Source organism: Coloeus monedula (assembly GCF_965178545.1).
Source record: "Coloeus monedula genome assembly, chromosome: 11".
NCBI lineage: Eukaryota > Metazoa > Chordata > Aves > Passeriformes > Corvidae > Coloeus > Coloeus monedula.
Window position 1 is genome coordinate 21,444,887 of NC_138791.1, and position 26,050 is coordinate 21,470,936.

The window sequence follows — 26,050 nt, forward strand, 5'->3', positions numbered from 1 at the left end:
CTAAAGTTTAATAGCACTGTATCCTATTTTTTTACAACAAAATATTTTCATGTATTCATTTCCTGCTTCTAACTGAAAGCTTCATACAACAGTCACTAAATGTCAGCACCTAAATCTTCATAACACTGTCATTCTGTAGTGCAGTTTTGTTTTGTTTCAGACCATGGCTAGAGATCTTGCTCTGTATTCAATGTTGGCTTATTTTTCTTGTCAGTGCAAAATGTTTTCAAGGGGGGGTAAACATTTACAGTGTATTGGTAGCAAGGCCATGGCTCGTACATGAAACAAGGAGTTAACATTGCTGTTCATCCATTAACTAAAGAATACAAAAGTTTTATTTTTCTCATTCTTGGTTTTTGTTGGCACATGATAATATATTCTTAATGGAATGGTCAGACTCAGATGTATCAAAAAACTAAAAACAATGACATTTTTCATTTAGTGAAAATGAAATGGTAGGTGTGTATTTTTTAAGCTTGTTTATCCAGGTGATAAACTGATCTACCTTACCATTTGGATATATATTATAGACCTTTAAAAATATGGACAATTCTAAAAAAGTTTGTTAGGGTCAAAAATTCAGATATCCATTAAGTTTCTTGAAGAAAGGGAAAAATGAAAGTAATAAAAATTCCCACCAATATAATCTAATGTAAGTAAATTCTTGAACATGTTTTTTTTATACAGAGATATATTTTAATCATAGATGTCATTCTATTCCTCAGTTAAATATTATGACTGAGGACAAAACCATTGTATTGCAATGATTAGAACATCACTTCTCAACTTTCTTTATAAAACCCCCCACCAAAAACACTAAAAAGCCCCACCCCAACAAAAAAACATCCCAAACCAAACAAACCTCCCCCCCCCGACCCCCAACTCCAGAGATCTATATCCTCAGCTGGTGTAAAGCACCACAGCATCTTTGAAGTCATACAGACACAGCTGGCTGCTGAGAATCCAGCCCTGGAGATTGTAGTGCATGGCAGCAGTCTGACATAAGACAGGTGTAGCCACAGGAGTTCCAAACGACTCCAGCAGAACAGGTTCAGACAAGTGCATTTCAGCCCACCCAGCATATTTCAAATGCTGTGCTGGCTATATGGATTAAACTTTTGATGACGTTTTTCATAACAAGAACAGCAGAAACAACAGGAATTTTGAAAATAAAGATACAGTATTTAAATAGATGATAAAAATCTTAACACTACTAGGGAGACAACTGTCTGTAGGTTTATAATAAATTAAAAATAACCTTTGGGTTTGAGTCTGAAATATTTAGAGAGAAGCATCTAGCTCTGTAGAGCTACTGGAGTGCATTTCAAAGTACTGCAGTGATATGAAACTAAAACTTTAACATAAATTATACAGTGATTTGTGTAAAATTATAAATGGATAGTAAGTAATTATGTTGGATCATAGTCAGTGAAGTGTTGGTAGACCAGGTAAATTGAATGTATTGTTCATTCATTTTCTGTGGAAGCAATTTAGCATAAGCAGGGCATAATTTCATGCTGGCACCTGTTAACGGATGAGTAATACATCAGGCCACAGAACTCCTTAGAAACATGAAGAAAATGAAGCTGTAGTTCAATAAAAATGATAAAGTGCTTTAAATGATCATTTGTTGTTTACTACATTGTTTCTCATGTCATGGTAGACATCAAAACCAATCCAATGAAATACAATAGTGCTCTAGAGTAAGTAAAACTGAGCCTGTTACTTACTGTTGTCAATATTTCCATGTATTTTCTGGTCTTGATGTAGGCTTAGTTTATTGTGGGATCAGAAGAGCAGCTTATAGTACAGGCTGAACTTGCACAGACATAAAGATCACCATAAATAATCTCTATCTTGAAATTTTCATTTGCAACAATGTGGATGTAAGAAGAATGAAGAAAAAGAGCAAGCTGGAAACAGTTCCAGTGAATCCAGTGTGTGTGGCCAGTGGGCCTGAAATACACTGTTCAGTTTTGTAAGTCAGAAGAGGGTTGCTGGAAATGTATAGAAATCTGAGAATTTATTCCAAGTCCATTAAGTGAAAGCTGCTATAATATGGATGCTTCTTCCATGGCTTCAATCCACCTAAAAAGTAGAGGAAAGAAAAATGGTACATGTAAATTTTTTTTTGCATTTTAAGAAAATAAGTATTTTAAGAACATAAAGCCTGAAGAACACTGTTTTTTCCACCCCAGCTCTAATGAGGAACTATAGTTCTGTGATTAAAGCAGGGAGATGAGTACTGGGACTCTTGCTTTCTAGTGCAATCTTGACAGTAATTTATTGTAAAATCTCAAAGATAGTACAAGTGCTTTCTTAGAATAGGAAAGATGAATCTGGTGAAGTATGATTTAAAGCAACAAAACCTCCTATAAACACTCATTTCCTTTTCTGTGTGTCTTGGGGTGCTGGCATTTTTATTACAAATTTTGTGAGTATCTTATTATGTGAAAGCAGTAACATTAGAATGGGAAGTAAAAAAAATCATTTGTTGATGAGAAAACTAAGAAATGAGTAAATTGAACATATAAATTAGAAGTTTCTATGCACTAATCACCTTTGACAGACTTTTAGCTATGACTCTTGAGGCTCAGTCTCTTCTTTACGTACAGAAGAGAGCAAATTCTCCTTCCTGAAGGAACTGAAAAGCACCAGCTAGATTTTTAATGTCAATCAGGCCAGTCACATGCAATCTGGCTTAATCAAAATTCTGAAAGTTGTTTGTTTCATCTGTTACAAAGGCATTCTGAAGTGAAGGAGGGGAAAATCCCTACATAAGTGCACTGACTAATGTGGAAATGTATCCCCATACCTGTGTGCTGAATTGTTATCCTCTGCTCGGAAGCTATAAAAGAGAGTCTGTTTGTGGTAGAGATGAAAAACTGTATCCATACTTCCTTCCTCCTTTTCTGGGGCAATGGTGAAACCCAACAAAGGCAAACTTTCTGTAGCAACTTTGTCCTGAAAGCAAAGAAGAAGTGAATGAAAATTTAGAGAGAAGGCTTGTAACAGTTTGTGGGCCCTTTCTGAAAAGCAAATGATACAACCCTTCTGTGACAGTTCTGCAAAAGCAGTAGTGTGAATGTTCTGCTGGACTCATGGCTCTTAACCTAAACAGGAGCAGTGCCTATGCACTGCACATTTTTTATCTAATCTGAGTCCTGAACACCACTTCTCAAAGTCCAGTTCTTCATGATCATCCACATGGCCATGAAGGTCAAATTAGCCATTACTTTGATGGCTGTCTTTGACATTATGGTCCAGGAGGCAAACCTGAGATTACTGAGAGTACAGTAGCAATTCTGAAAGCCTGAGACTCACTTCCAGTCATGTTCCTTTTGATCATTTTTACTTGCTGGCTGCAAGCAGTAGTCCTTTTGGTGCCTTGTCATTGCCTTTGACAGCACTAGTGATTTTTTAGAAATCTGCTCTTTCTCAAGCAGCACACATGCTTTCCAAAAGGCTGCTTGGAAATTTCCTAGTTCATAATGCAATTAATCATTCATTTACTCCCAAGAAACTTCCATGAGTTTAGTTTGGCAGACACAGCTCTGTACAAGTTAAAGAAAACAATAAGCCTTAATGAAGTTGCAGTTTAGCTGTTACTGATAGCTGTAGTTTTGGTCACTGTATTTAGGTAGATTTATATGTGTATATTGCTTTTGCCTCTGCTTTTAGAAGGTAAATTGCAGACTAGGAATGTAAAGTAAACCATTTTTGCTTTTTCCCTATTGTTGAACCAGAAATGATCACTTTTAAGGTTAAAAAAGATAAGGTAAATGTGTTGCATACAGAATTTGATGCTAAAGGTCTGAACTGCTGGCCAAAATGTGAATCCTTTTGTGACTCAACCTCCTCATCTCTTTAAAGGGGATAACATTGCTTCATATAACCATCACAGGGGTGATGGTGATGCAATTTTAAATATCTGATGTTTGCAAAGTATTTTAAAGACTTAAAGTACCAAGTATTGCTTTGACAGGTTCTTGCATTCTATATTCTTTATTTGAGCAAAATGAATTTTTATGTTTTTGCTTATGAAATCTATCCTTTATAACCAAACTTTGTATCACACTTCAAGTTTATTTGTATTGCAGCTATTATAAAATAAGAAAAGGGACTGGGAAAAGACAAAATACATAAAAGTGATCTAGTTAATACTCAGCCTCCTTGGCTGTAAGGAAGAACTTACAGGCCAACACAGCTGGCATTATTTTCACTTCTGCAGACTGCCTCCTGTCTTTCCCTGTCAGTGCTAGTAGGACAAGCACGTCCTATTTACACTTGCCAAACTACAAGATTCTCCTCCCCACTAGGAATGGATCATTGTACTCTCTATCTACAAAAATACCTGGCAGTTACTAAGTGCACCAGAGAACACCAAAAGATCTTGAAATCTTTAGGTGTAAATATGTATGTTAAGGGTCACGGTGGTTGACAATTTATAACAGCATGAATAGTAAGAAATCAAATAATGAAGGGCAGCATGTGAGGGCTGCCAAGGTCCAGCTAGAACTGTGGCTGAGCCAGTCTGTTAGGGCCAGGTCTCAGAAGCAGGTAGTTGTAAGAACTACCATTTATACTTTTCTCATTTACTGGTCTCCTGCCTGTAGGGAGTAAAGAAGGGGTCTCAGATAGAAAACTATTTCAAGTCAGATTGCACAGTACCTCGTTTGCTATGTAGGTGTAGAGGACTTTGCCTTTGATAACAAACCAGCGTTTCTTCCAGTGTCTTTTGCCTCCCTTACATCTGCTGAGGTAACCACTGATGGTAGCTCCCTCTCCTGAGGCTGCCACCTGGAGCAGGGTAGGAGAAATCAGGATTTTTAACAGTAAAGGCTTTTCCCCTCCTGATTATGCATGTTTGCATTGCACCAACCTCTAAGTGAAACCATAAAAATATTGATACAGAAAAAATACAAGCATGGTATTATGGTTCTTTTTATCTGTTTGAATATTTATAGTTAAACTTACTTCCCAGTAACTCTAATGGTAAATATGCAGTCGAGTTATTATTGAGGTCAATAAGTTTACAGTTGTGTTCTGAAAAGCCAAACTTGTCCCTTTTCCCACATCTGGTGTTTTTTGGTGCTTTTTGTATTTTAAAAGTACATGCTTCCAGAAGTGAATTACAGTTTTGTGGCTGAACACTTTTGAGATGTGGGTATATTTAGGGCCTTGCTATGGTTTTACATTAATTTAGGTTAATCACTTGATAATGACTTGGTTTTATTTTTGAAATAATATTTCTGAGAAGACTTGCTCCTCTCATAGAAATATTTTGAGGTCTAAGTGCTTAATGTTCTTAAAAATCCAGATTTTGAGTAGATGGAGCTATACACATGCACACATGGAATGCAGTGTACATCATTAGTTACAGCAGTAAACTGTAATGGTATTGAATTTAGAAACAAAGGGCAGAGAGTCAAAATCAGCTTTTGTAACACTGACAGAAGAGATGACCGATAATTAATATAGCAGTGTTTTGCAGCAGAACAGAAATGCTCCAGGACCAGGAGTAATGCTATTGAGAGATAGTTCATGTTAATAAAGATGTGCTGCTTCCCTGTGAATAGAAAGGTGATGGGCTTTTTTTCCTTATGGGGTTGAAATTCTGCCTGCTAGCTCTTTCAGTACTCAATTTGTGTGTTTGTATTACATGCTTGTATCTTTGGCACAGTTTCACAAACAAACCTCAAGAAATTCCAGTGTCTCGACTGTAAAATGAGTTCAGCAAGATTTTTGCACCCTAGTCTCTTTAATACAATGATAAATGCCTGCAGGAAATGGGAGTACTTTACTGTGCTCAAGTTCAATGGGCAGCTTAGCTACCTAGAATCAATCATCAACATGATTGGCACCTTGTTCCTGGAAAGAAAACTAATATAATTGGAGAAATCATGGCCCCATTAAAATCGGTGGGAATTTTGTTTACATTGGTAGAATCAAGATTTTACCCATTTGATTTGAAATGGTTTTGTTTGAGCTGGAGGGAAAGTGCCTGATTAAACATGTGTGCTCTTGAATTGATTGCCAAGGACTATTCACTAAGTAAGTCTATTTCCTAAGGCAGTGTCATTTTATTTCTCTTGAAATCAAAGTAAGGTTCTGGAAGTAAGAGTCTTGTTAAGAAAGGTCACTGATGAACAGTGTATCATGCTCTGTTGATCTGCCCTCTTGTTCTATCTAGTACCTTAAAGGCGCTTTGGTTTTTTCAAGACTTCATAGGCTGATGAGCAAATTAAAGTACCGTACTCTGAGTTTCTCAGTGGGCTCAAGACACTTCTGTGATATCTTTAGAGCTCAGAGTATTTTTGTATTTTAAACACTACTGTGAAAAACAAAAAAAAATAATTGCTTGATGAAAGTAAACCAAGGCACGTGCTGAGCCCACTGCACACAGTATAAATTAAAAACAGAGCTGCTGAAATATGAGTACACAGTTTTCTATAGTTCCTTGCCTTTCTCAGGCAGCTTGGTCCTACCTCCATGAGAGCTGAAGGGATTCTCTTCTGTTTCTTAAAAGATGAATAATGAATATTGTGGAATACAGAGGAGAAGGCACTGCTTGAACACCTGGATGAAGTTGGAGGGAAGCTCACACTTAGTGGCCGCTCTGCAAGATGAAGAAAATTCAGATAGGGAAGGGGAAAATAGGTAAGTTGATACATATCAGGCTAGGGGAGACACATGACACACTAATACAAATGACTAAGGAAAATGCAATGCCTCCTCTATACACAGCTTTTATTTTAGTCTTTCTTTCAAATCACCCCTCTAAGTCTGATGAGTGGATTCCATGGCACCCTTAGTAAATGGTAGTAACCTAAAGTTTCTTGAAAAGGCCTGCAAGAAAGCTGACAAAGCACAAAACACAGCTTGTTTTCTTCTTATTCAAAATGAGCGTTAAGCAAATGGCTTTAACATCTTTCTTCTCTATGTTCTGTAACACCTTTGCAGGATGGATTCACTAATGCAACTTTCTTTCTGTATGAACCATTAATTCTCTTTGAATTGTGCATGGGAGACCGTTACTCTGTTTCTGAAAATTTCCATTACGCCCACATCTGAGTTCATATCTTCATGATTTCACTTCTGGCAACACATTATTTGATAGCTCTTAGTAAAGCACAGCATTAGTTTAGCACAAAGCTGAGTTACTGCTTCTGGACACACAGTGGCTTGGGGATGCTTTTCTGGCTGCTGTGACAACATCTGTTTATGTGTTTTCTTGGCTAGTGTGAATTCCCTTAATCAGGATGGAAAAACTAAATCTCATCTGTCCACACCTTTTTTTTTCTTGGCAATATAATAAACTTACTTTTAGAGACTGTCTACATGAGTAGTTGTGCAAGAAAATGATTTCCTGTTCACTTTCTGTTCATACATTTGTAACCCCTCTCCCCCTTTTGTCTTTGATTTGGATGTGTACTTAAATCAGAAAAGAGACTTATATAGTAGGATAATAATACAAAATTCTAGATAGGCAGTAGCTCTTCTGCTTTGAATTCACGTTTTCATCTGTAACTAGATTAACTTGCCCTGTAGAAAAGTTCTTAGTGACTCTGCGTTTAGCCTCAGTATTTATTTTTCTAAAAGCTACAACATGGATGAGGACAGTGAAGAACCATAAAGACATTGTTTTATTTTAATGGATAATTAATTAGAAATGACAGGGAAGAGTTATCACCTATAATTAATTAAAGAATAAAATAGTTGAGTTAGAAAGAACCTACAACAATCTAGTCCAACTGCTTCACCAATTAAGGGCTGCCCAAACATTAAAACATGCTATTGAGGACATTGTTTAAATGTCTCTTAAAAACTGAGAGGCATGGGGTATAGACCACCTCTCTAGAAAGCTTATTCCAATGTTTGTCCACCCTCTTGGAAAAGAAGTGTTTCCTCATGTCAAGTCAGAATCTTCCCTGCTGAAGTGCTGAACCTTTCTCATGTTTCTTGTCTCTGGATCAGAGGGAGAAGAGATCAGCACCACTGTTTCCATGTCCCCTCCTCAGGAAACTGCAGAGAGCAATGAGGTCACCTCTCAGTCTCCTTATCTTCAAAGGAGATGAGCTCAGAGTCCTCAGCTGCTCCTTGTAGGACACAGTTTTAATCATTATTCTGGTTTATCAGAAAGCCAGGGGAACTCTCAGAGAACCTGGCTCATAATCATAGAATCCCAGAATGGCTTGAGTTGGAAGAGACCTTAAAGCTCATCTCGTTTCATCCCCCTGCCATAGGCAGGGACACTTTTCACTAGACTAGGTGGCTCCAAGTCCCATCCAACCTGGCCTGGAACACTTCCAGGGATGGGGCAGCTGCAGCTTCTCTGGGAAACCCATGCCAGGGCCTCATCACCCTCTGAGCAAAGAATTTCTTCTGTATATCTAACCTAAGTTTTCCTTCTTTCAGTTTGAAAAAAATGGTTCACTAAACTTGATTTTATGGCTCGGTAAGCAGTTTTAGCTGCCATACAGCCTGGCCCTCCTGGAACCTCAATACACATGCCTCAGGCTTGAAATGAGGAATACTATTTAACAAAACACAATATAGTAGGCAGGTTCTAAAGCCTCCCCATTATACAAGCAGGAAATCGATTTGTCAGTTATGCCAAGAGTGAAGGAATCTTACCTCTTTTCTTAAGTTCTGCATAGCAGCTATCACAGACTTTGGCTGCTTGATCTTTGAGGTACTTCATGGGGTACTTGTTTCTTGAACAATTTCGACATACAATCTGTTCCAGCAAGAAGAGATGCCCATAAATATGATTTAAATTTATAGATATGCATATACAAAACAAATCCCCTGAGCTGGCTGGGAGAGGAAGTTGGATAGTGGACCACACACGACTCTCTCCCAAATCTGTGGCAGTCAGGAAAAGCCTGCTGATTGAAATGCGATTGCTGTAGGTTTACACTGTTGTAAGCCAAGCAGAATTGGTCACTGTATTTGGCTGCACACCACTGCTGTGTCCTTCTCCCCAGAAATTTACACCTTCCCTATCAATGAATCATAGAAAGACTACTTTAATACTACTGCAGTTTTTGTAGCTTTGTTAGTACCCTTGTTTTCTTAAACAAGCTTGCATGTTCCTCCAAACCCTGTGTAGGTACAGACTGATTTTCTCTGGGGAATTAGAAAAAAAGATTAAGTTAAATGCTTTTTTATCCTGTCAAAAATCTCTGATATTTTTATTAATTTTTTTTTTTAAAAATCAGTTTAAAAGACATCCGTGGTTTAAAACAGGACTGCAGGTTTAGGTATACAAGCAAATCTCTAGAGTAAGAGGTTAAGGGACAAAACCAAGAAAGCTTATAGATCGCCTGAACTTTAGGGCCAAAGGCAACAGCTCTTCAATGGAGTACAAAGGAAACTTTCCCTTCAGTCACTGATCAAACAATGCTCTACTGCTCAGTTTCTTCACTTTCCTTGGAAGATAATTTTACCAGCTGTTATTAGGGACAGGACATGGAGTAGTTGTGCTACTGCTCTGGTCCAGAACAGAGCCTGTATTTTTAGTGTATTGCTTCATTGTCTCTAGAGCTAGCTGTGTGTCAGATATAAATAACAGCTGCACTCAACAACAATTACCCTGTCAGCCTTTAGCTACTAGCCTTTGGGAGCTAATTTGACCTTAAGGCAAGGTTACTGTTATGCCTTCTAGCGACATTAGAAACCTAAGCACTCACTGGTTCTGTGACAAGTGAAATTCTGTTCTTGATATTGCTACAAATTTTCAGGTTACAGCAGTGCCAGCCAGTGTCCTAGAGGTGTGAATAAAATTCCCCTGAGAAGCTTGCACAGCTCTTACCTTCCCACAGGCATGGCAATGATGTCGCCTCAAAGTGAGGGTAAAGTCACAGCCACAGTTCATGCACATCATGACATGGGACACAGGCACCAGCATAGGAGGCCTCTCACCCAAGGGTATTCCAAGCCTTTCCCTTAGCTTAAAATGAAGGAAGAATAAATGAAGAAGCATCCACACTTCCAAAGTTCACTGTCAGCCCTGTTCCATTACATACAATTCTCTCATTTCAGTCTACCTTCACCTGCTAAGATCCCCATTTTTTCTCATTTCTAATGCACTTATCTAAGTGACATACAGCTGCTTCAGCATTAAAAGACAGTACACACTGGTGTTAAAGCCAGAGCACAAAAAGTAAAAATCCACATAAATCTATTTTGGGTCAGGCTCTGACCCATCTCTTGCACATCAGACCAGTATCTGACTAATTGCACATGAAAATTGCAGGCAGGAACATGAGTTAGAAGCATTTTTTTATTAGCAGCTTTTGAAATAATATCCATAAAAAGCTCTACAACCTTCAATCGAAAAAGCACCTGAGTTCTTTGTCATTACACCTTGGGACGGTTGTGTGATAAGGGAACAGAGAGTAAAGAAAACAGTAAAACCAAAGTGAATTTACTCCACTCCAGATCTGATCCATGCTTTCTGGTTGATCTCAGTATATGTAAGCAGCTTTAGAAAATGTTATCTGCTCTTCCTAGTTCTTGGAATGCACCACATGGCAGTGATGTTCAGGTGCCTTTGGTCCAAGCCCAGGGAGCCACGACCAGTGTGGAACTGAATGCAATCTAATAAGCCGTGCTGAGCCGTGCTACTTCAGGTTCAGCACCAAAGTATTATGGGTACCTCACTGTCAGTTCACAACAGCTCAGCATTTGGTACAAGCACGACAAACTTTTTTGCTTTTGAAGGATTGTTTCCTATGTGGAAATTAGACTTCTGTAGACACATAGGATGTAAACACAGACAAATCAAATTCCTCTAAATTTCTCCACGTGTACATTCAAGCTTACACCAGAAGCAGAGCTGCAAGAGAAATTTTTTTTTCATTTGTTGAAAAAGGATTTGGTTTAGATTACTAAGCTGATTAATTTCTAATTTTTTTCTGTTAAATATTTGAAAGTAGATTAGATACAGGCTATAAAAAAAAATCCTGTTTTGTTTTTGAGTTAATTTTTTACTTTCTGAGGTCTTCAAAAATTGATGTATAGAATGGTTGAGTCTGGAATGGAACTCTGAAGGTCACCTGGTCCAACCACTCAGCTCAGGCAGAGCCACATAGCAGCAGTTGGCAAGAACTGTGTCCAGGTGTCTTCTGAACCTCTCCAAGGATGGTGACTCCACAACCTCGTCGGGCAACCCTGGGTGCTAGTGTTCGGTCACCCTCAGAGTGAAAAAGTATTTGCTGCTGTTTGAAGGAATCTCCTGTGTTTCAGTTTGTGGCCACTGCCTCTGGTCCTGTCACTGGACACCACTGAGAAGAGCCTGGCTCCTTCTTCTTTGTACCCTCCAGGTATTCGTACAGTAGATCCTCCCTGAGCCTTCTCTTCTCCTGGCTGAACAGTGCCAGCTTTCTCAGCCTTTCCTCCTATCTGAGGTGCTCCAGTCCCTTATCAGCTTTGCTGCCCTTTGTTGGACTCTTTCCAAGGTTTCTATGTGTCATACTGAGGAGACCAGCATTGGACACAGCACTCCAGGTGTGGCCTCACCAGCACTCTTTCTTATTTAGTAAAACTGGGATTCTACATAATCTAAAATAGCATTTTTACTTTTTATCAGATGTGGGTTTTGCCTCCTTAAGTGGGAGTAGTAGAACTGAAAATAATGAGATAATAATATACATAATTGCACTGGTGCAATTTCAATATTGCTGGTGGGGTTTGCACGGGTAGTGACTTTATTGTGTATATGATATTAATGTAACTAATGGGCAGCTTGGGGTTTTTTTTTAATCTATGAAGTTTGTAGCTATTTTTAATTAACCCAGAATAGCTACTAGTTTGTCCTTTAGGACAAAACAATCTTCCTCCAGAAGAACTAAGCAAAGGCCACAGAGTATGGAGTGTGATTAACATTTCAGAGGTAGCCCGTGAGCTGTGATGAGTTTCATCGTTCAAGCTTGGCATACTTGTTTAAATGAAAATAGAGTATCTGGCTACTAGGAACTCTGCATTGTATAAACTTCCTCCTTTCTCTCCCTTTCTCTCCCTTCCCTTTTCAAGCATTGAAACATTTGGCCTCCTTTTACCTCCACGCTGCTGTGGAAAGTCGAAGTCTTGTGAGCTTTGTAGTCATCTGGGATGTGTTTGCTGATGCAGCTGTACCAGTCATCCCTTTCTGAACAAGAGCTGGGGAATGAAATACAGCAGAGCAATTAATGCCATGCGCAGCAGGGACTGAAACAAGCTGATCAGAGGGGAAAAGTTTCACTTCATGAATGTTTGCTTTTCCCCTCTACTACACTACACTGAATAATTATCTGACCAGGAACAAAATTGACTGTTGGATGTATTCAGAGTGATGATTAGTGTAGCTCCATGCTTAGGACTGTGACTGAGAAGGAACTAAATGTCCAGAAAAATTTTCAAAGTAGTCTCTGGCTTTGCTATAAGCTGCTCAATCCTAGATCACACAGGACAATATGAAGTGTCTCTTTTTGTCCCGTCTGCCCTATCTTTCAGGCACTCTAGTGCATAGAGTGTTGGCAGATATGGGTTGCTCAAAGTAAGTGTGTTTATGCTCATCTCTACAGTGGGATGCTTAGATGAATTGCGTGTTGGGAAATGCAGAAGTGCGTCGCCCACGACAGAGATGTGAATGATTCATTTTTCCTTTAGCTTCTTCACAGACAACCTCCAGTCTCCTGGAACAGAAGAAGCCAGGACAGCAATTTGTGAAGGAAGCTGGGCGTTCCGTGGAGTTGCAGTTATGCGTGGAGGCCAGTAATTCTCCAGACTGGCCCCTAGGTGCCCCCTGTGCACAAGGCAAACCAGCGAGCACTTTGCACTTGCCTGCCAGTCCAGCTATCCCCAAAAAGCAGCAGGGTGCCTGTTATTTCACAGATGCATTTGCTCTGTTACACCCATGAGGTATCCTGCCTATTTTAGCTGTTTCTTCTGCTGTGACTTCAAACTGTGCACTTCCTGTTCATCTGAAACTCTGCACAGCTCTAGCGGTTTCTAGCCTCAGTCACAGGAGGGAATGCAACTCAGTGTGGTCTCCCCTCTCCAAATCATACCAGCCACTCACATTAAAGCTACCCACTAGACTTTGTTGTAAAAACTAGCAGTGGCATCATTGCCAGCTGCTGTTCAGCTGTGATTTCCTCACACTGTCCTCATGAAGACCACCAAACAAGACATCTGAGAACAATTTGTGTTTTGTGGTCTTAAAAAAATAAGAGCACAAAAAGAGAGGAAATGCCAGATTTTCTTGATGGTCTTTGACTTGGCATCCCTCTGCACTGTGAGCATAAGCCCTTGTCTGAAAAACATGAGCCTGTGCAAAATTCAACAAGCCTGGAGCAGAAACTCTGAGCTAGTGTATGTACTACAAATTGGCTAACCTCTGGAAGCCAAGGAGCTATGTGACAGGAGATCATCTCTGTCAAGAGCCACACTACTAGTCATAGAATCCCAGAATGGTTTGGGTTGAAAGGGACCTTAAAGATCATCTCATTCCAACCCACTGCCATGGGCAGGGACACCTTTCACTAAACCAGGTTGCTCAGAGCTCTATTCAGCCTAGTCACTCCTTATAATACCAAAGTTACCACGTGTCTAATTATGCTTTCTAAGAAATCTGAAGATGTCTGTATCTTCCAGACAAATCGTGTCCACTGCCTAGAAAACACTAAGGCCTGACTTTCCTGATTGAAACATTTCTCTTGCTAATTCTTTCATGGCAATTCTCTGTACTTGAGAATTAAGATATGATTAAAAATCACAAAGGAAATTATGGCCCATATAGTGATGGAAATTAAAGCCACTTTAGGGAAGACAGGTAAGAAGGACAACATGCTGTCAAAAGTCTCATATCTAACTGGCCCCTTTAGCCTCTTCTCCACTCAATTAAAGATCTCTAGGAAGTAATTGCAGGTTATTAGTGACTAAATGTGGGAATAACACCTGTCTGCTGATGAGTAAGATCAATTATGTCAATTTTCATAGGCCTGTTCTTAATTAGCTATTTGACTGGTTGCATAAAGGCTCAGAGGAATTTCTGCTGAACCTCTGAGACTCAGAGAACCTCAGCCCTTGATTCACTATTGCCACATTTGGTCCTTGTGGGATTTTTGGGATGCATCTTCTGTGCTATCAGTTATTCACATTGGTTGATATATTCATCATTAAGCAGAAAAAGGGGGTCAAGTTGTCACTGCATTTCACTAGACAGCAGGGGACCTTCACAGAACATAGAAATGGGACCAGGATAGGATTTTGTCACAGTGCTACCACTATCACTCTAAATTAGCCTTTTAGGAGGTAATATTGACTGTGTTCTTCTAGTATTTTCTCTGGTATTTTATATAAGCACCACAGAGTTATCCCTATGTACAAGACTAATATTTTTGAAATGCAAATAAAGATATAAGAGCATAAGAGCCTTCTCCATAAAGGTGCTGTGCTCCCTACAAAAACCAATAACATGGCTCTTCAGGTCAACAAGCCATTTTCAGCAGGAAATGGAAAGACTTTACAGTGCCATCTGCTCATATAGCCATGCTGACCTCTGAGCTTTGGTCATCCTTAGTCCACTGCCTTTAGTTCCTGGCACTCATGCTGTATTTCCTCAGTGCATTCACCTTGTCTCATACAAGTATAAAGGCTTTGAGGTTTGCCTTGTGGTTGTTAACAACTGGCCTTTAGTGCAGGCTTGCAGCACCTCAGTGTGAGCAGTAAAACATACAGTACTTAGGGACACTTGAGGCCTTTTCTGCACTTTTCTGTCTTTGGTGCTTCTTTTGGTGAGTGTAACAGGCCAAGGATGTTGTGCAGTGGAGTTAGGAGGGCATGCTGGCTTGCTGGCTCACCAGTATCTCATCAGCTCTGTCAGCCAGTACAAAAAGGAGGAGGAAGAACTGTTCTTGGGTGACTTATGGCAGATTGGTCACTGAATGAGCAGCACAAGGAAAGGGAAGGGGCTCTATCCAGTCTCTGTCTGTCTGTTTCAGAAGGGTAACCTTAGTCTCAGGCCCTGGTTCTATCTACTACCAAATAAATACAGCTCACAGTGGCCTCACATACTTTGTTTATGCTAATTAAGCATGGACTTGATATGAGTACAGAAGGCAAAGAAACATCCTAATAATGCAAGCAGCGCATCCTAAGCTGCTCACTAGGGATGACAACTTCAGTTCCCGTAGGGAAAGGGGACGTGCGGCAGAATTTCCCCTCTACAATAGAGGAGGACTGTACACATCCTGCTTTTATAACTGGCAGGTAATTCAGAATTACTGTGAGTATATTTTGAGGATTGTGATGAGTGTGCAGGTCTAAGAAAATCTCAGATATGGTTATGGTTATAAAAGGAAATGGACCAAAAGGCTTTGACAGGTAGCTGAGCATTCCTCACAGATGCTAAGTGCTCTGGGAAGGATGAGAGCTCCAAATTCTGATTCTGAATAAGAAAGTGCCATCCCTGTCTTTCTCTTGCACTGTGTAATTTAGGAAGTCGGCTGTGTTTCTAGGCATTCTGTTGCACACTATAGTTGCAGACTGATGGTGGGAAAGTCAGTACTTAAAAGCATTGAAGACCTTGCTATTTGGAAGACTTAATTTTAATACCACTGCTAGTGTGCTATGTCTTTTATAATAAACTACATGTGGAAAACAAGCCACCTACCTTTCTGCTATAGCTGTAGGTAAATTAGTGGGATAGTTTTGGGATAGAAGCATGAAAAATATAGAACATTGCTATCTTCTGATCAGAAACTGACCTACAATCTCTTTTTGGCACTAGCTTGGAATGCTAGAACAGAGATCTTGACTTTCAGTTGCTATAAATACTAGTCATACACAAACTCATTAGTGAAATTCCTTTTATTAGAAAAACCCATAAGGTTGCCAGTAAGGTTTAATTTTGACTTTGTCACTTAAGCACTATTAAATACTTTTATATCTGTTGTATGGTATTACCTAATTACTATTTTCTCCAGCAGCTTTACAGCCCTAGAGGTGTGAGGTAACAAGGGAACTTACAAAAGGGAGATATAACAGACTCCTAGTGTCACAGGGAAAGAATGTGAAAGAGAACGGAAAGTACCCAGGCCGCTTCTTTCCTTTCTCTTTAAGATGTTATTAAGAGCCAACTTCTAGTCTTTAGGGAGTACATTAATTGAATTAGTTACAGTTTATAAGCCTTGCATTTGTAATGAATGTTGATTGTGTAATCAAGTACTCAGCCATTGTCTGTCACCAATAGCAAAAAAGAATGAGACACCATTTCAGTCTTAGGTATTGGTTGGACTAATCTAGAGGTACAGCTCTAGAATGTAACACCCTTTGCCATGGACATTTGGGAACAGTACCTTGCTGACAGGGTCAGGCAATGTTCATCATATTCAATCTTCAGGATGTTTTGGGCTTTCTCTATCACTGGGCGACTGACCTAGAAACAAATACCATGAACATGAGTGTGGACATGAGTTAAACTGTCTATAACCAGTACACCATACGTGTCTCAATGCATATGATCTTTGATATCCCAACCATCTGTTTCATATTTCAATACAAAGAGATGGGCATTAGGGTTTTTTGTATTGCTGTTGTAATGAGAAATGATCTCTATTTCAATATGATGGTGTGCTGAAGGAAAAAAAAATCACTTAACGCAGCCTATAAGGATAAAGTATCTATGAGGGTTTAATTTTTAGTATGACAAGCTTAGGAGATGTTTAGTCTGACAAGCATCAGAGCATTTTGGTCTTTGCTCGTAATGAATAGAAATCACATTTTTTCTGACATGCACGCATTATACAGTGAAGCACTTCAGTTCAGTGAATGCCTGTCTGCAGCGAGGCTCTTTAAGAGCAAAAAAAAAAAAAAAAAAAACCAACTTAAAAGCTACATTCCCTACCATGGAGTATATTAGTAGCCTGCTAATAACAACAGCCAGTGAGGAGAAACATATCTTCATAGTTTCATTTTTATTAGCAAGCATCATTACACTAGTGATTCAGTGTTTCAAATGTACTTCAGTAAGTACTTGCTCCACAACTCCTTTTTGCTTAACAGCAGAATATTTTGGCAATTCCTAGGAATTTCTGGGATCCCTGAGTTAGTTTTAAACTCTCAGGTCCCTGGGATGATCAGCACCCCCACCTTTTCACAACACCTTAACCTTCCTGTGTCATTCCACTGAAATTAATGATTAGTTATTCTCATCTTGTATGTTTTCTAGATCATCAGACTCCTGACTTGTCACGTCAAATCCTCTTTCACATAAATTCAACTTGGATTATTAGCTATAGAACAGTTATGAAGGTCCAATAGAACTCTTTGGTCCAATATCTCCTGTTCCACAGGTGCTGGTTCCAATGAGTACGTAGGGAAAGAGTGTAAGGACAGATTAATTGTGTTTGCAATTTATAAATTTATTGAAGAAACTGGTTTTGTATCATTGCATGAAATTACTCCCAATACACCTTTCCCCCATAAAGTTGGCTAATTGCTTTTTGAACCATTAATGCTTTTGATGAAAACAGTTAAAAGGCACATGAAAACCAGGCTTGTGTAAATTTTGAGTAGCAGGAGTTTTAAACCAGGCAGACTAAGCCCTAGTGAATACGTTGAAGGGAACAATAATGCATTGGCTGGAGACAAAATGGTATAATATATCTTTTCTGTTTCCTGTTTCATGATCAGAGGGTAACTGATTTTGGCTTGTATTACTTATGTAGCCTGAATAAGGCTACCATACTAAGTCACAGAGACAATATTTTTGTTTGTTTTATACCATTTTTCCTTCTGTCTCCTGTAAGAGACAAAGGAATATCCTGAGAACAGGTTCATCCCCTTTTTCCCCTTGCTGGATATGAGACATAAACCAGCAAAGCACCAGCAGCTCACTATAAAACTTTAATTCAAGCTTTTAATACAGATGAAGCATTACCTTCATGCCTGACACAGCCAAGGTGTTTTTCAGTTGGTATTTGCCATCCTTCTGGGGATATGTGTACAGCAGAACATCATTCATCTATATGAAAAGAAAGACAAAATCAATGATTTGCAATATGGTTTGCAGGCCTGCCTGCCCATTCTCCTGGGGGGGATACACAGAACAAGCTGTAACTTGATGAACTGCTGGGACTGTTACTAAAGACAGGCCCAAGCAACACAGCTTGGATCAAAACATGCATTTCCACAAAACTCCAGGGAGTCTGCATGCAGAACTTTATTTCTTACCATTTCTGACTGTTGCTAATGACTAAGCAAGTTAGCTAATCAGCTCTTTTTTATCCAGCACAGGTGAAACAGCTACTTGTTTTAAAGGCAATGACATGTTCAAGTTGGTAAGGCAGGTTCTGCATTTACTAGCTGGCAATACCTACTAACTGCGTGGTGCTGCAGGTCTGACTCCCTTGGGGATCCCTTAACAATGAAGCTGCAGTAAGGCTACACATAGGGCTGGCATTCACAGACTTCCATCTTCTGGGCAAAAAAAAAGAGGTGGAGGTGAGGAGAGGTGCCACAGTCTGAAGGAATGATTCAGGGAGGAATGGTTTGGCTATTGGAGAGTAGTAACTGTACTTCACTACTAGTGAAATTCACCCAGACATCTCACAGCTTTGCTGGGTCTATGGGCCACAGCAGAGATGATGGAAGGGCAAAAATGAGAAACTTCATTTTATGAGGAAAAGGAATCTGTACCTTAACACCCCAAATATTTCCATGGTTCTCATAGTTCCTTGTAGAATGCATGTTTTTCAAACAGCCTCATACTAAATGGGACCAGATCTTCCCCGCAGTGTGCATAACTTAATTCTAGGCATTATCACAGCCTTTTACCTTGATGCCAACAAACAAATTAATGAAGCAGTAGAACTGGACCTTGTGGGTCTTTCCGGACCTCTCCTGCCCTTACTACTAGAAGAAGTAGCAGTATTGGTGGCTCTAACACTGCCAAAGTAGCGTCTGCCTGCATGCATTCCTTGCTTTATTTGAGTGACCAGGTCATGCTCTCCTGCTGTCTTTCCCAGACCTCTCACATCAGTACCTATTTGCATACACTCAGTCAGACCCTTGACTACTGTACTGGGACACTATGAACAAAGATTGCAAGGCAATGTAAAACCAAGGAAACTGAAGAATGATTTGGCACTAAAATACTGTGTCCTGTGTATAGGATATACATCCTGTATTGAATTACTGGGGTCTTGATAGTACTGCCTGACCACCTGAAAGTGCTGGTATAAAAGTTTCACTAATTTGCCTGAAAAAGAAAATGGAGAGTGGAGCCTTTTGGATGTTTTCTTAAAAGGTCATAGTTCAGCTTTCTTACAGAACAGGAACAATGGTTAAAGAAAAATTACATGGAATCAATAGGCATGGGATTAAATCCTTATCACCTCGGACTTAACAGCAAAACAGTTGTTGCCTTTATTAGGACATGGATTCACTCATGGACCAGTTCATTAAGTAGCTGTCTGAGTCATAGCAAAACAGGCTTATATGCTTTAGCTGTATGTCTTTAAAATGCAGATTCTGGTTAAAATGAGGCAAAACATACTGAAGAGTGACTTCCCAAAACTTTTGCCTCAAATTTTATGACTTTTAAAAATCAAATTGAGTTTATTGAGTAGGATCAGACAATATTTTTATAGACATTACTGAAACAGTTCATTCTAGTATTTTCACAAAAAAACCCCTCCCATCCTTTCTTGCACTGGACACTCTACTGTGTATTTCTCCTTGTCCTTCTAATAAGTCCTAACTCCTTTAAATCTCTTTTAAGAAAGTTAAAGGGAGTCTTTTTTGTAAGTTTCAAACTCTTGTCAGCTGAGGATATAAAGCCTACTGTCAAGTCAGAATAGTAGTCTTATGTTCTCTTCTCTGTAGTCCAAAGTTGGAGCAACAACACAATAGAATTTCCTTAGAATAAGGTGACAAATTGCTTGTAACAGTTTTTCTGTGATTTACTTACTGTTCCATAAATTACTCTCCACTAATATTAATCTGATCAGCACAGTAGCACCTGCACAATACTGACCACATGACGATTCACACTTTAACCAGGACTATGCATAGCCAGTAAATTCCTCACAACCTACTGCATACTGACTATCTAGGAGGCTAAGAGACAAAACTGAGAACGTTTTCAGTGGAAAGCAGATGACAGCTATTTTCACTTTCTATTACTAGTGGTAACTAGGATTCCACCAGCCAGGTGGGAAAAGGGTAAAAAAGGCGGGCAGAGTTTATTGCTAACATTAAGAAAATGTGAAATAAGAGAATACTACTGAAATCTTCTATTTGCCTGGTGATCCTGCTATCTCCTGCATGTTCAAAGGATTGTATGGGAAAACTGGACTTCCTCTGCCGCTCATCAGTGCCAGTACTTAAGGCATTTCAAACCGCAAGAAAAGGTAACTATTTAGAATCATAGAATTGGAATATTCTGAGTTGGAAGGGACTCTCAAGGATCACTGATTCCAACTCCTGACCCTGCACAGGACACCCCATCATTCCCACCCTGTGCCTCAGAGCATTGTCCAAATACTCCTGGGAGCTCTGGCAGCCTTTGGGCCATAACCCTTGGGAGCCTGTTCAGTGCCCCACCACCCTCTGGGTGAAGAACCCTTTCCTAATATCCAGCCTAACCCTCTCTTGACAGCTTCATGCTGTTCCCTTGGATCCTGTCACAGAGAGCAGAGATTGGTGCTGCTTCTCTACTGCCCCTTGTGAGGGAGCTGCAGACCGTGATCAGGTCTAACCTCAGTCTCCTCCAGGCTGAACAATTCAAGAGGCCTCAGCCACTCCTTGTATGGCTTCTCCTCCAGATCCTTCACCATCTCTGTGTTCCTCCTTTGGATGCTCTCTAACAGTTTTAGCTCCTTCTTATACTGTCATGCCCAAAACTGCACACAGTACTCAAGGTGAGGCTGCCCCAGTGCAGAGCAGAGCAGGACAACCCCCTCTGTCACCCAGACCGTGATGCTGACCCTGATGCCCTCCTGGGCACAGCTGGCCCTCTTGGCTGCCAGGGCACAGCTGACTCATATTAAATTTTTTGCAGACCAGGACTCCCAGGTCTCTTTTCATGGTGCTGCTCTCCAGCCCCTTGTTCCCTAGTCTACACACACAACCAGGGTTGCCCTATCCCAGCACTAGTCCTTGTTAAACTTCATATGATTGGTGATTGCTCATCTCTCTAATTTGTCGAGATTTCTCTGCAAGGCCTCTCTGCCCTCGAGGAAGATGACAGCTCCTCCCAGTTTAGCATGATCGGCAAACTTACTTAGTATCCCTTCGAGTCCTGCGTCCCTGTCATTCATGATGTTAAAGAGCACTGGCCCTAAGATGGAGCACCATTTAGGGCACTAAGCCCAAGGAAGTGAGCTCCTGAGAGAGATTTTCAGGATTCTGACATAATCTGCTATGAGGCTTCTTGAGTAGTAAACTCAACTTATTTTATGTATTTTAAAAGTTATATATTTCTTTTAAAAGCTGCTTATACTTTTATTACCGTTGATAAAGGATGACACCATGGTGCATACCATTATCATGACAACTCTGATTAATATCCCAAGATTTTACTAAACATGACTTGGCTTTATAATTGCCCACTGCCATTTTTTTCCTCCTTCTTTTTTTCTCCCCTACAGTATTTAGAAGTAGGCTGTGATTTGGAGGTCCCACTAGCCACAACTTGACACAGTGAAATTATGACAAATATTTCAAAGCTTGTGAAGCAAGGCACACATATTCATGAAGAAAGAAAGGGTTTGCACTCACTGCTGTCTCTTTTGCCACATGCACAGTAGAGACCTGAGTGCTGGCCATATGAATGGTATGGACAGAACTACCATCAGTACCAGTGGTTTCATGCATCATCCTGCTTCAACTGCCCACTGTTCCCTGAAGCAGTGAGGACTGACTGATGATAAAAGCTGGTCTTTAAGCCTCTCAGAAATCTGCAGTAGAAGAGATGAACTGCTAAAACCCTCAGGGAATTTCCCACAAGTCCTTGGGCTTCAGACACACTTCTTGTTTGCCAGAATACTTTTGAGTAATTGGGATTCCCAGACAGCTCAGAATTTGATATTGGAGCACATATCCTTATTCTTCATTGCTCCATGGATACACATGTTCCCCAAAACAACAGTTGGCAACACAGAGAAAGAAGGATATGTCTCCTCTTTAATTCTTTTCTTCTCTGTTACTACTTTTCTTTCCCCCCCTTCTTTTTATAATTCCCTGTGTTGTGACAGGTACGCAGTGACATTAGAGTCAGTGCAAGTTTTCTAACCTATAGTGTTCAAACTGAGTGATCAAGACAAGTTTATGACCTGCTGAACTGCTGGCATCCATATGTAATATACTCTCTGTCTAAAAGTTTCTACCACGTGTTTGGTTTTTTTGAATGTTTTAAAGGCTAGTTAATTATGAACCCTGTCATCTTCTATTCAAGTCTGAGTTAAACATCCCCTGAGTGTCAGTGGAGCAGTCTGAATGTGTGCTGGAGCTGTGTTTTCCAAGCTGTGACTCTAAAAATCTATACTCCAGTCCTGCCAGATAGAGCATTAAACAGTCTCCCGTTTGGTAGTAGCTTCCTGCAACCCATTTTCAACACAAGTGGCCTTTGTAAAGAAATTCTTAGAAGCGTGAGATAAGAGAGAGGCTCTGAGTTGCAAAGTCTCGTAGTTGGGGGGCAGTTAGGGGACCTGCCAGTTTCAGCAGCCCATACTGTGCTGCACAGAGGCCACAACATCCTTGTAAACAGAATCTGGACTCAGGAAACAGACACACAGCAAAAGTCACAAAACATCCTGCCAGGAAACACCAGATTCAACAATACCATCAGCCTGCACAAAACAGCCAGCTCAAGTAACATGATGATACACACAACATACACCTGCAGAAACATTTGAAATTTGTCTTTACACTGTCATGCCTATATGGGCTCTGCACAGATATACAGTGCTCCTTATAGGCAGATATATATTCAGAGCACAAGCATGCACACCACTAAAGCATACCTCGAAAGCACAGGCCAAGTAGGAATCTGGCACACACCCAAGTTTTACAGCATATTCTAACTACAACTTTAGTTTGATTGGCTCATCTCCTGGGATGTATAGGGATTAAATTCTCAGGGTTATCCTCCAGTGTGTAGTCTTGCTCTGAAATTCTTTCCAGGTCCTGGTCTTGATTTAGCCTTCCATCAGAGTAAGTTCACTACTAAGAACTTCAGAAAATGCTGTTTATGTAAAAATCTGTTTTGGATAGTGAAGGTAAATAGACTTATTTCATCAAAGCTAAGCCAATACACCTATACATCCTGGGTTCTGGTGACCTTTTTGAGTTGCTACTGACATGTGAAGCATTAAAAAAAAAGTTCTGAAAGGTTTGGGTTTTTATTAATACACAAACCTGGGTTTTGCAAGTGGCTTCAAAGGATTATAATATGATCTTTAGAAGATAAATACTTTAAATAAATGTCGGTTTTAAGAGAAAATGCTTAGGAAATTATTCTAATCTTGGGGTTTGGGCATGGGTTTTTCTTCCACAGTGTCCCCAGGTATCAGAATCAAGACACCACTGACAGTGGGAAGAATATTTTCATGCAGGCATGGCCTGTTAGTGAAAGGTGTTGGCAGTGATGGTTGGTAGGGCCTTAAGACCAATGCAATAAACGTGCTATATGCCAAGATAAAAATATGCTGATGTAGCTATGCAGTAGTTGTGTCTTGCTGTATCCACAGGCTAAATAGTCCTTTAAGCAATGCAGGAGTGGTAGTGGCATGTGCAGTGGTGGCACCACTGAGAATCCGTAGCAATAGTAGTGACAAGCAGATAATGCAAGACCATTCAGGTGTTAACGCAGGAGTTGCCATATTCCACAGTAATTTTCCTGCAGTTTCACCGTACATGGAATTGCTTTGCAACCTGAGGAGCATTCATGTGGAGGAGGCTGGAGTAAAAAAAAAAATCGCTGAACCCAAAGGTAGATGTGTGCCAATAAGTTTCAAATAGTTTCAAAGACCCAATCACCCTCTCCCTGCCCCTACTGGATATCTAATACAGGAAGCCTGAAGTGATTGCAACTTCAGTGTGCTAGACCAGGAAAGAAGCCAGGTTTATGTGTCTCTTTGTTCTTGAAAGTGACCATTATGACTAGCTCCACCCCATTCTTTGCATGACAGCACATTTGGTCACGATTTGCCTTGCTGACTGAAAGGAAGAAAAAACCACTTTTTCTGAATACTGAGAGCATCTATTAACAAGACATTGGCTACTGTAATGTCTCCAGCTGTCGAGACATTTCTCTCTTTGCAGTTAACATCTGACTTTGAGCATCTAAACTTTCCCTAGGAATAGGGAAATGGTTCCTAAACTAGAGAGTGCCAGAAACTAATTTCTGTGCTTGCTTTGTTCCAGTAATACTTTTGGCCTCTTGTGACCTGTGACCTTCAAGCTGATACAACCATTTCGGATGACTTGCAATTTATATAAGTTTATCCCAAGTTTAAATTACTTTCCTCTCAACATTTATTACTAACCTGATTTATGATCTTCCTTTAAAATTCTCTATATCAGTTACACTAGCTAAGTTTGTAACACTTCAGCATTTGCCATAGTAATGGGTTTATGATGGCAGTTTCAACAAAGACACTGGAAGACAAAAGGGTAGCAATGTCTTGGAATTTTGTCCCAGCTTTAGGCACAATTCCAGAATAATTTTGAATACTAGCAAAGGCAAGTGTTTCAGAAGAGAGATCAGTAGGGATTTAATTATCATCTGTTATCAAGTGGTCATCAGTAGACTTCAGAGTTACTACTGCTGAGAACATTGTTTCTTAAGACCAGCTCCTAGAGTTTCTGGCTTAACCTTTTTCCCTTGAGTGCAACAAAGTAATGATTTTCACATTTATTGCAGTTGTTACAGTCCATTGATGCTGACTCAGTAAAACAGAACTGCAGCTATCTCATATTTGAAGATTTGGGTGAAATCCATCATTTTCAGTACATGAAAGTCTGAATTTTCACAGAAGCCACTGAAAGCATCAAAAAAGTGAAGCACCAGCACTTTGTCCCATCCCATCTGATCTTTGATTATGACTGCAATATGTGATTGAGGAGGGAAAGAAGCTTGTGCATATGCTCATGCACAAATAGGAGTTAAAACTAAGAGGGAGAAATAAGAAGGATTAATGCAAAATATATGGCTTCTGTAATAAGCCATCTCTCCTCCTTACAATGATCCCATGGTGAAAAGCTGTCAGCACTTAAAGGTGACAGCAAATACGTATTCCAGGCATATAAGCAGTTTATTTAAAAATAAATTCTGCAACCAATATTTTAATGTTAATAGCAGCAGTAATGCTCAGTTCTTTATGGCTTTTTTCTGGGAAGGAGCTCTAAAGAATTTTTCAAACATTAACAGGTAAGCAGGTGATAAAGTCCTAAGACACAGGCAAGTATCATATTCCCCTTCATATTGATAAGTGCATAAAAATACGTGTGGTTAAACAATAAGCTACCTGAAAAGTTGAGAACAGAGCTCAGGAGCCTGGAGTCTCAGATACTCTAACTGCTTAATAGAGTGTGTAATGCAAAACAGAAAGCATGAGTGTTCATAGTATGTCTCCAAAACAGTGGTGTTTCATCTGTTTTGTTTTGCAAATACTTGCAGTAGGGTTGTGGACCCTTGTAAAGGGTATTCCAGCCAAATGAGGAAAGGTCCATTCTTCCTAATTATCCTAGAAGAATGTTGCAAACTGTCACTGAAAACTCTTGTTCTAATCCACAGTAAGCTGGAGGTGTGTGTTTAGAGGAACTAAACTGAGGCAATGCACAGAGTTATCAGGTAATTTACATATATGTGGACAGCAGGGGCTAAAACCCAGTCCTTCAGCTTCACATCCCTCCCAAGTGTGACCAAAGGAAGTGTTCAGCTACTTTAGCAGTAGGGTATTCTCTCTTGCTTCTGATTAAATATTCTAAGGTCTTAGGATTTTCAAGTGTGCAGCTTAATTCCTGAAGGTATTCAGGAGTTCTTGTCTTCCTGATT

The 26,050-nt window shown here is 39.9% G+C and overlaps 1 protein-coding gene across 3 annotated transcripts in view; it reads right to left on the reverse strand.

Moving 5' to 3' along the window:
* Window positions 1–938: 938 nt before the first annotated feature.
* Window positions 939–26,050, reverse strand: part of FGD5 (FYVE, RhoGEF and PH domain containing 5) — a 96,656-nt gene continuing 71,544 nt past the window's right edge. For all 3 annotated transcript variants that reach the window (XM_082288875.1, XM_082288874.1, XM_082288873.1), the window contains exons 13-21: window positions 17,930–18,013; window positions 16,347–16,426; window positions 12,066–12,165; window positions 9,818–9,955; window positions 8,638–8,740; window positions 6,489–6,619; window positions 4,672–4,800; window positions 2,816–2,964; window positions 939–2,088 (exon numbers count right to left, since the gene is read on the reverse strand). In XM_082288875.1, coding sequence (XP_082145001.1) covers window positions 2,052–2,088; window positions 2,816–2,964; window positions 4,672–4,800; window positions 6,489–6,619; window positions 8,638–8,740; window positions 9,818–9,955; window positions 12,066–12,165; window positions 16,347–16,426; window positions 17,930–18,013 — 951 coding nt within the window. In that variant the 3' untranslated portion in view covers window positions 939–2,051. The remainder of the gene's footprint in view (window positions 2,089–2,815; window positions 2,965–4,671; window positions 4,801–6,488; window positions 6,620–8,637; window positions 8,741–9,817; window positions 9,956–12,065; window positions 12,166–16,346; window positions 16,427–17,929; window positions 18,014–26,050) is intronic.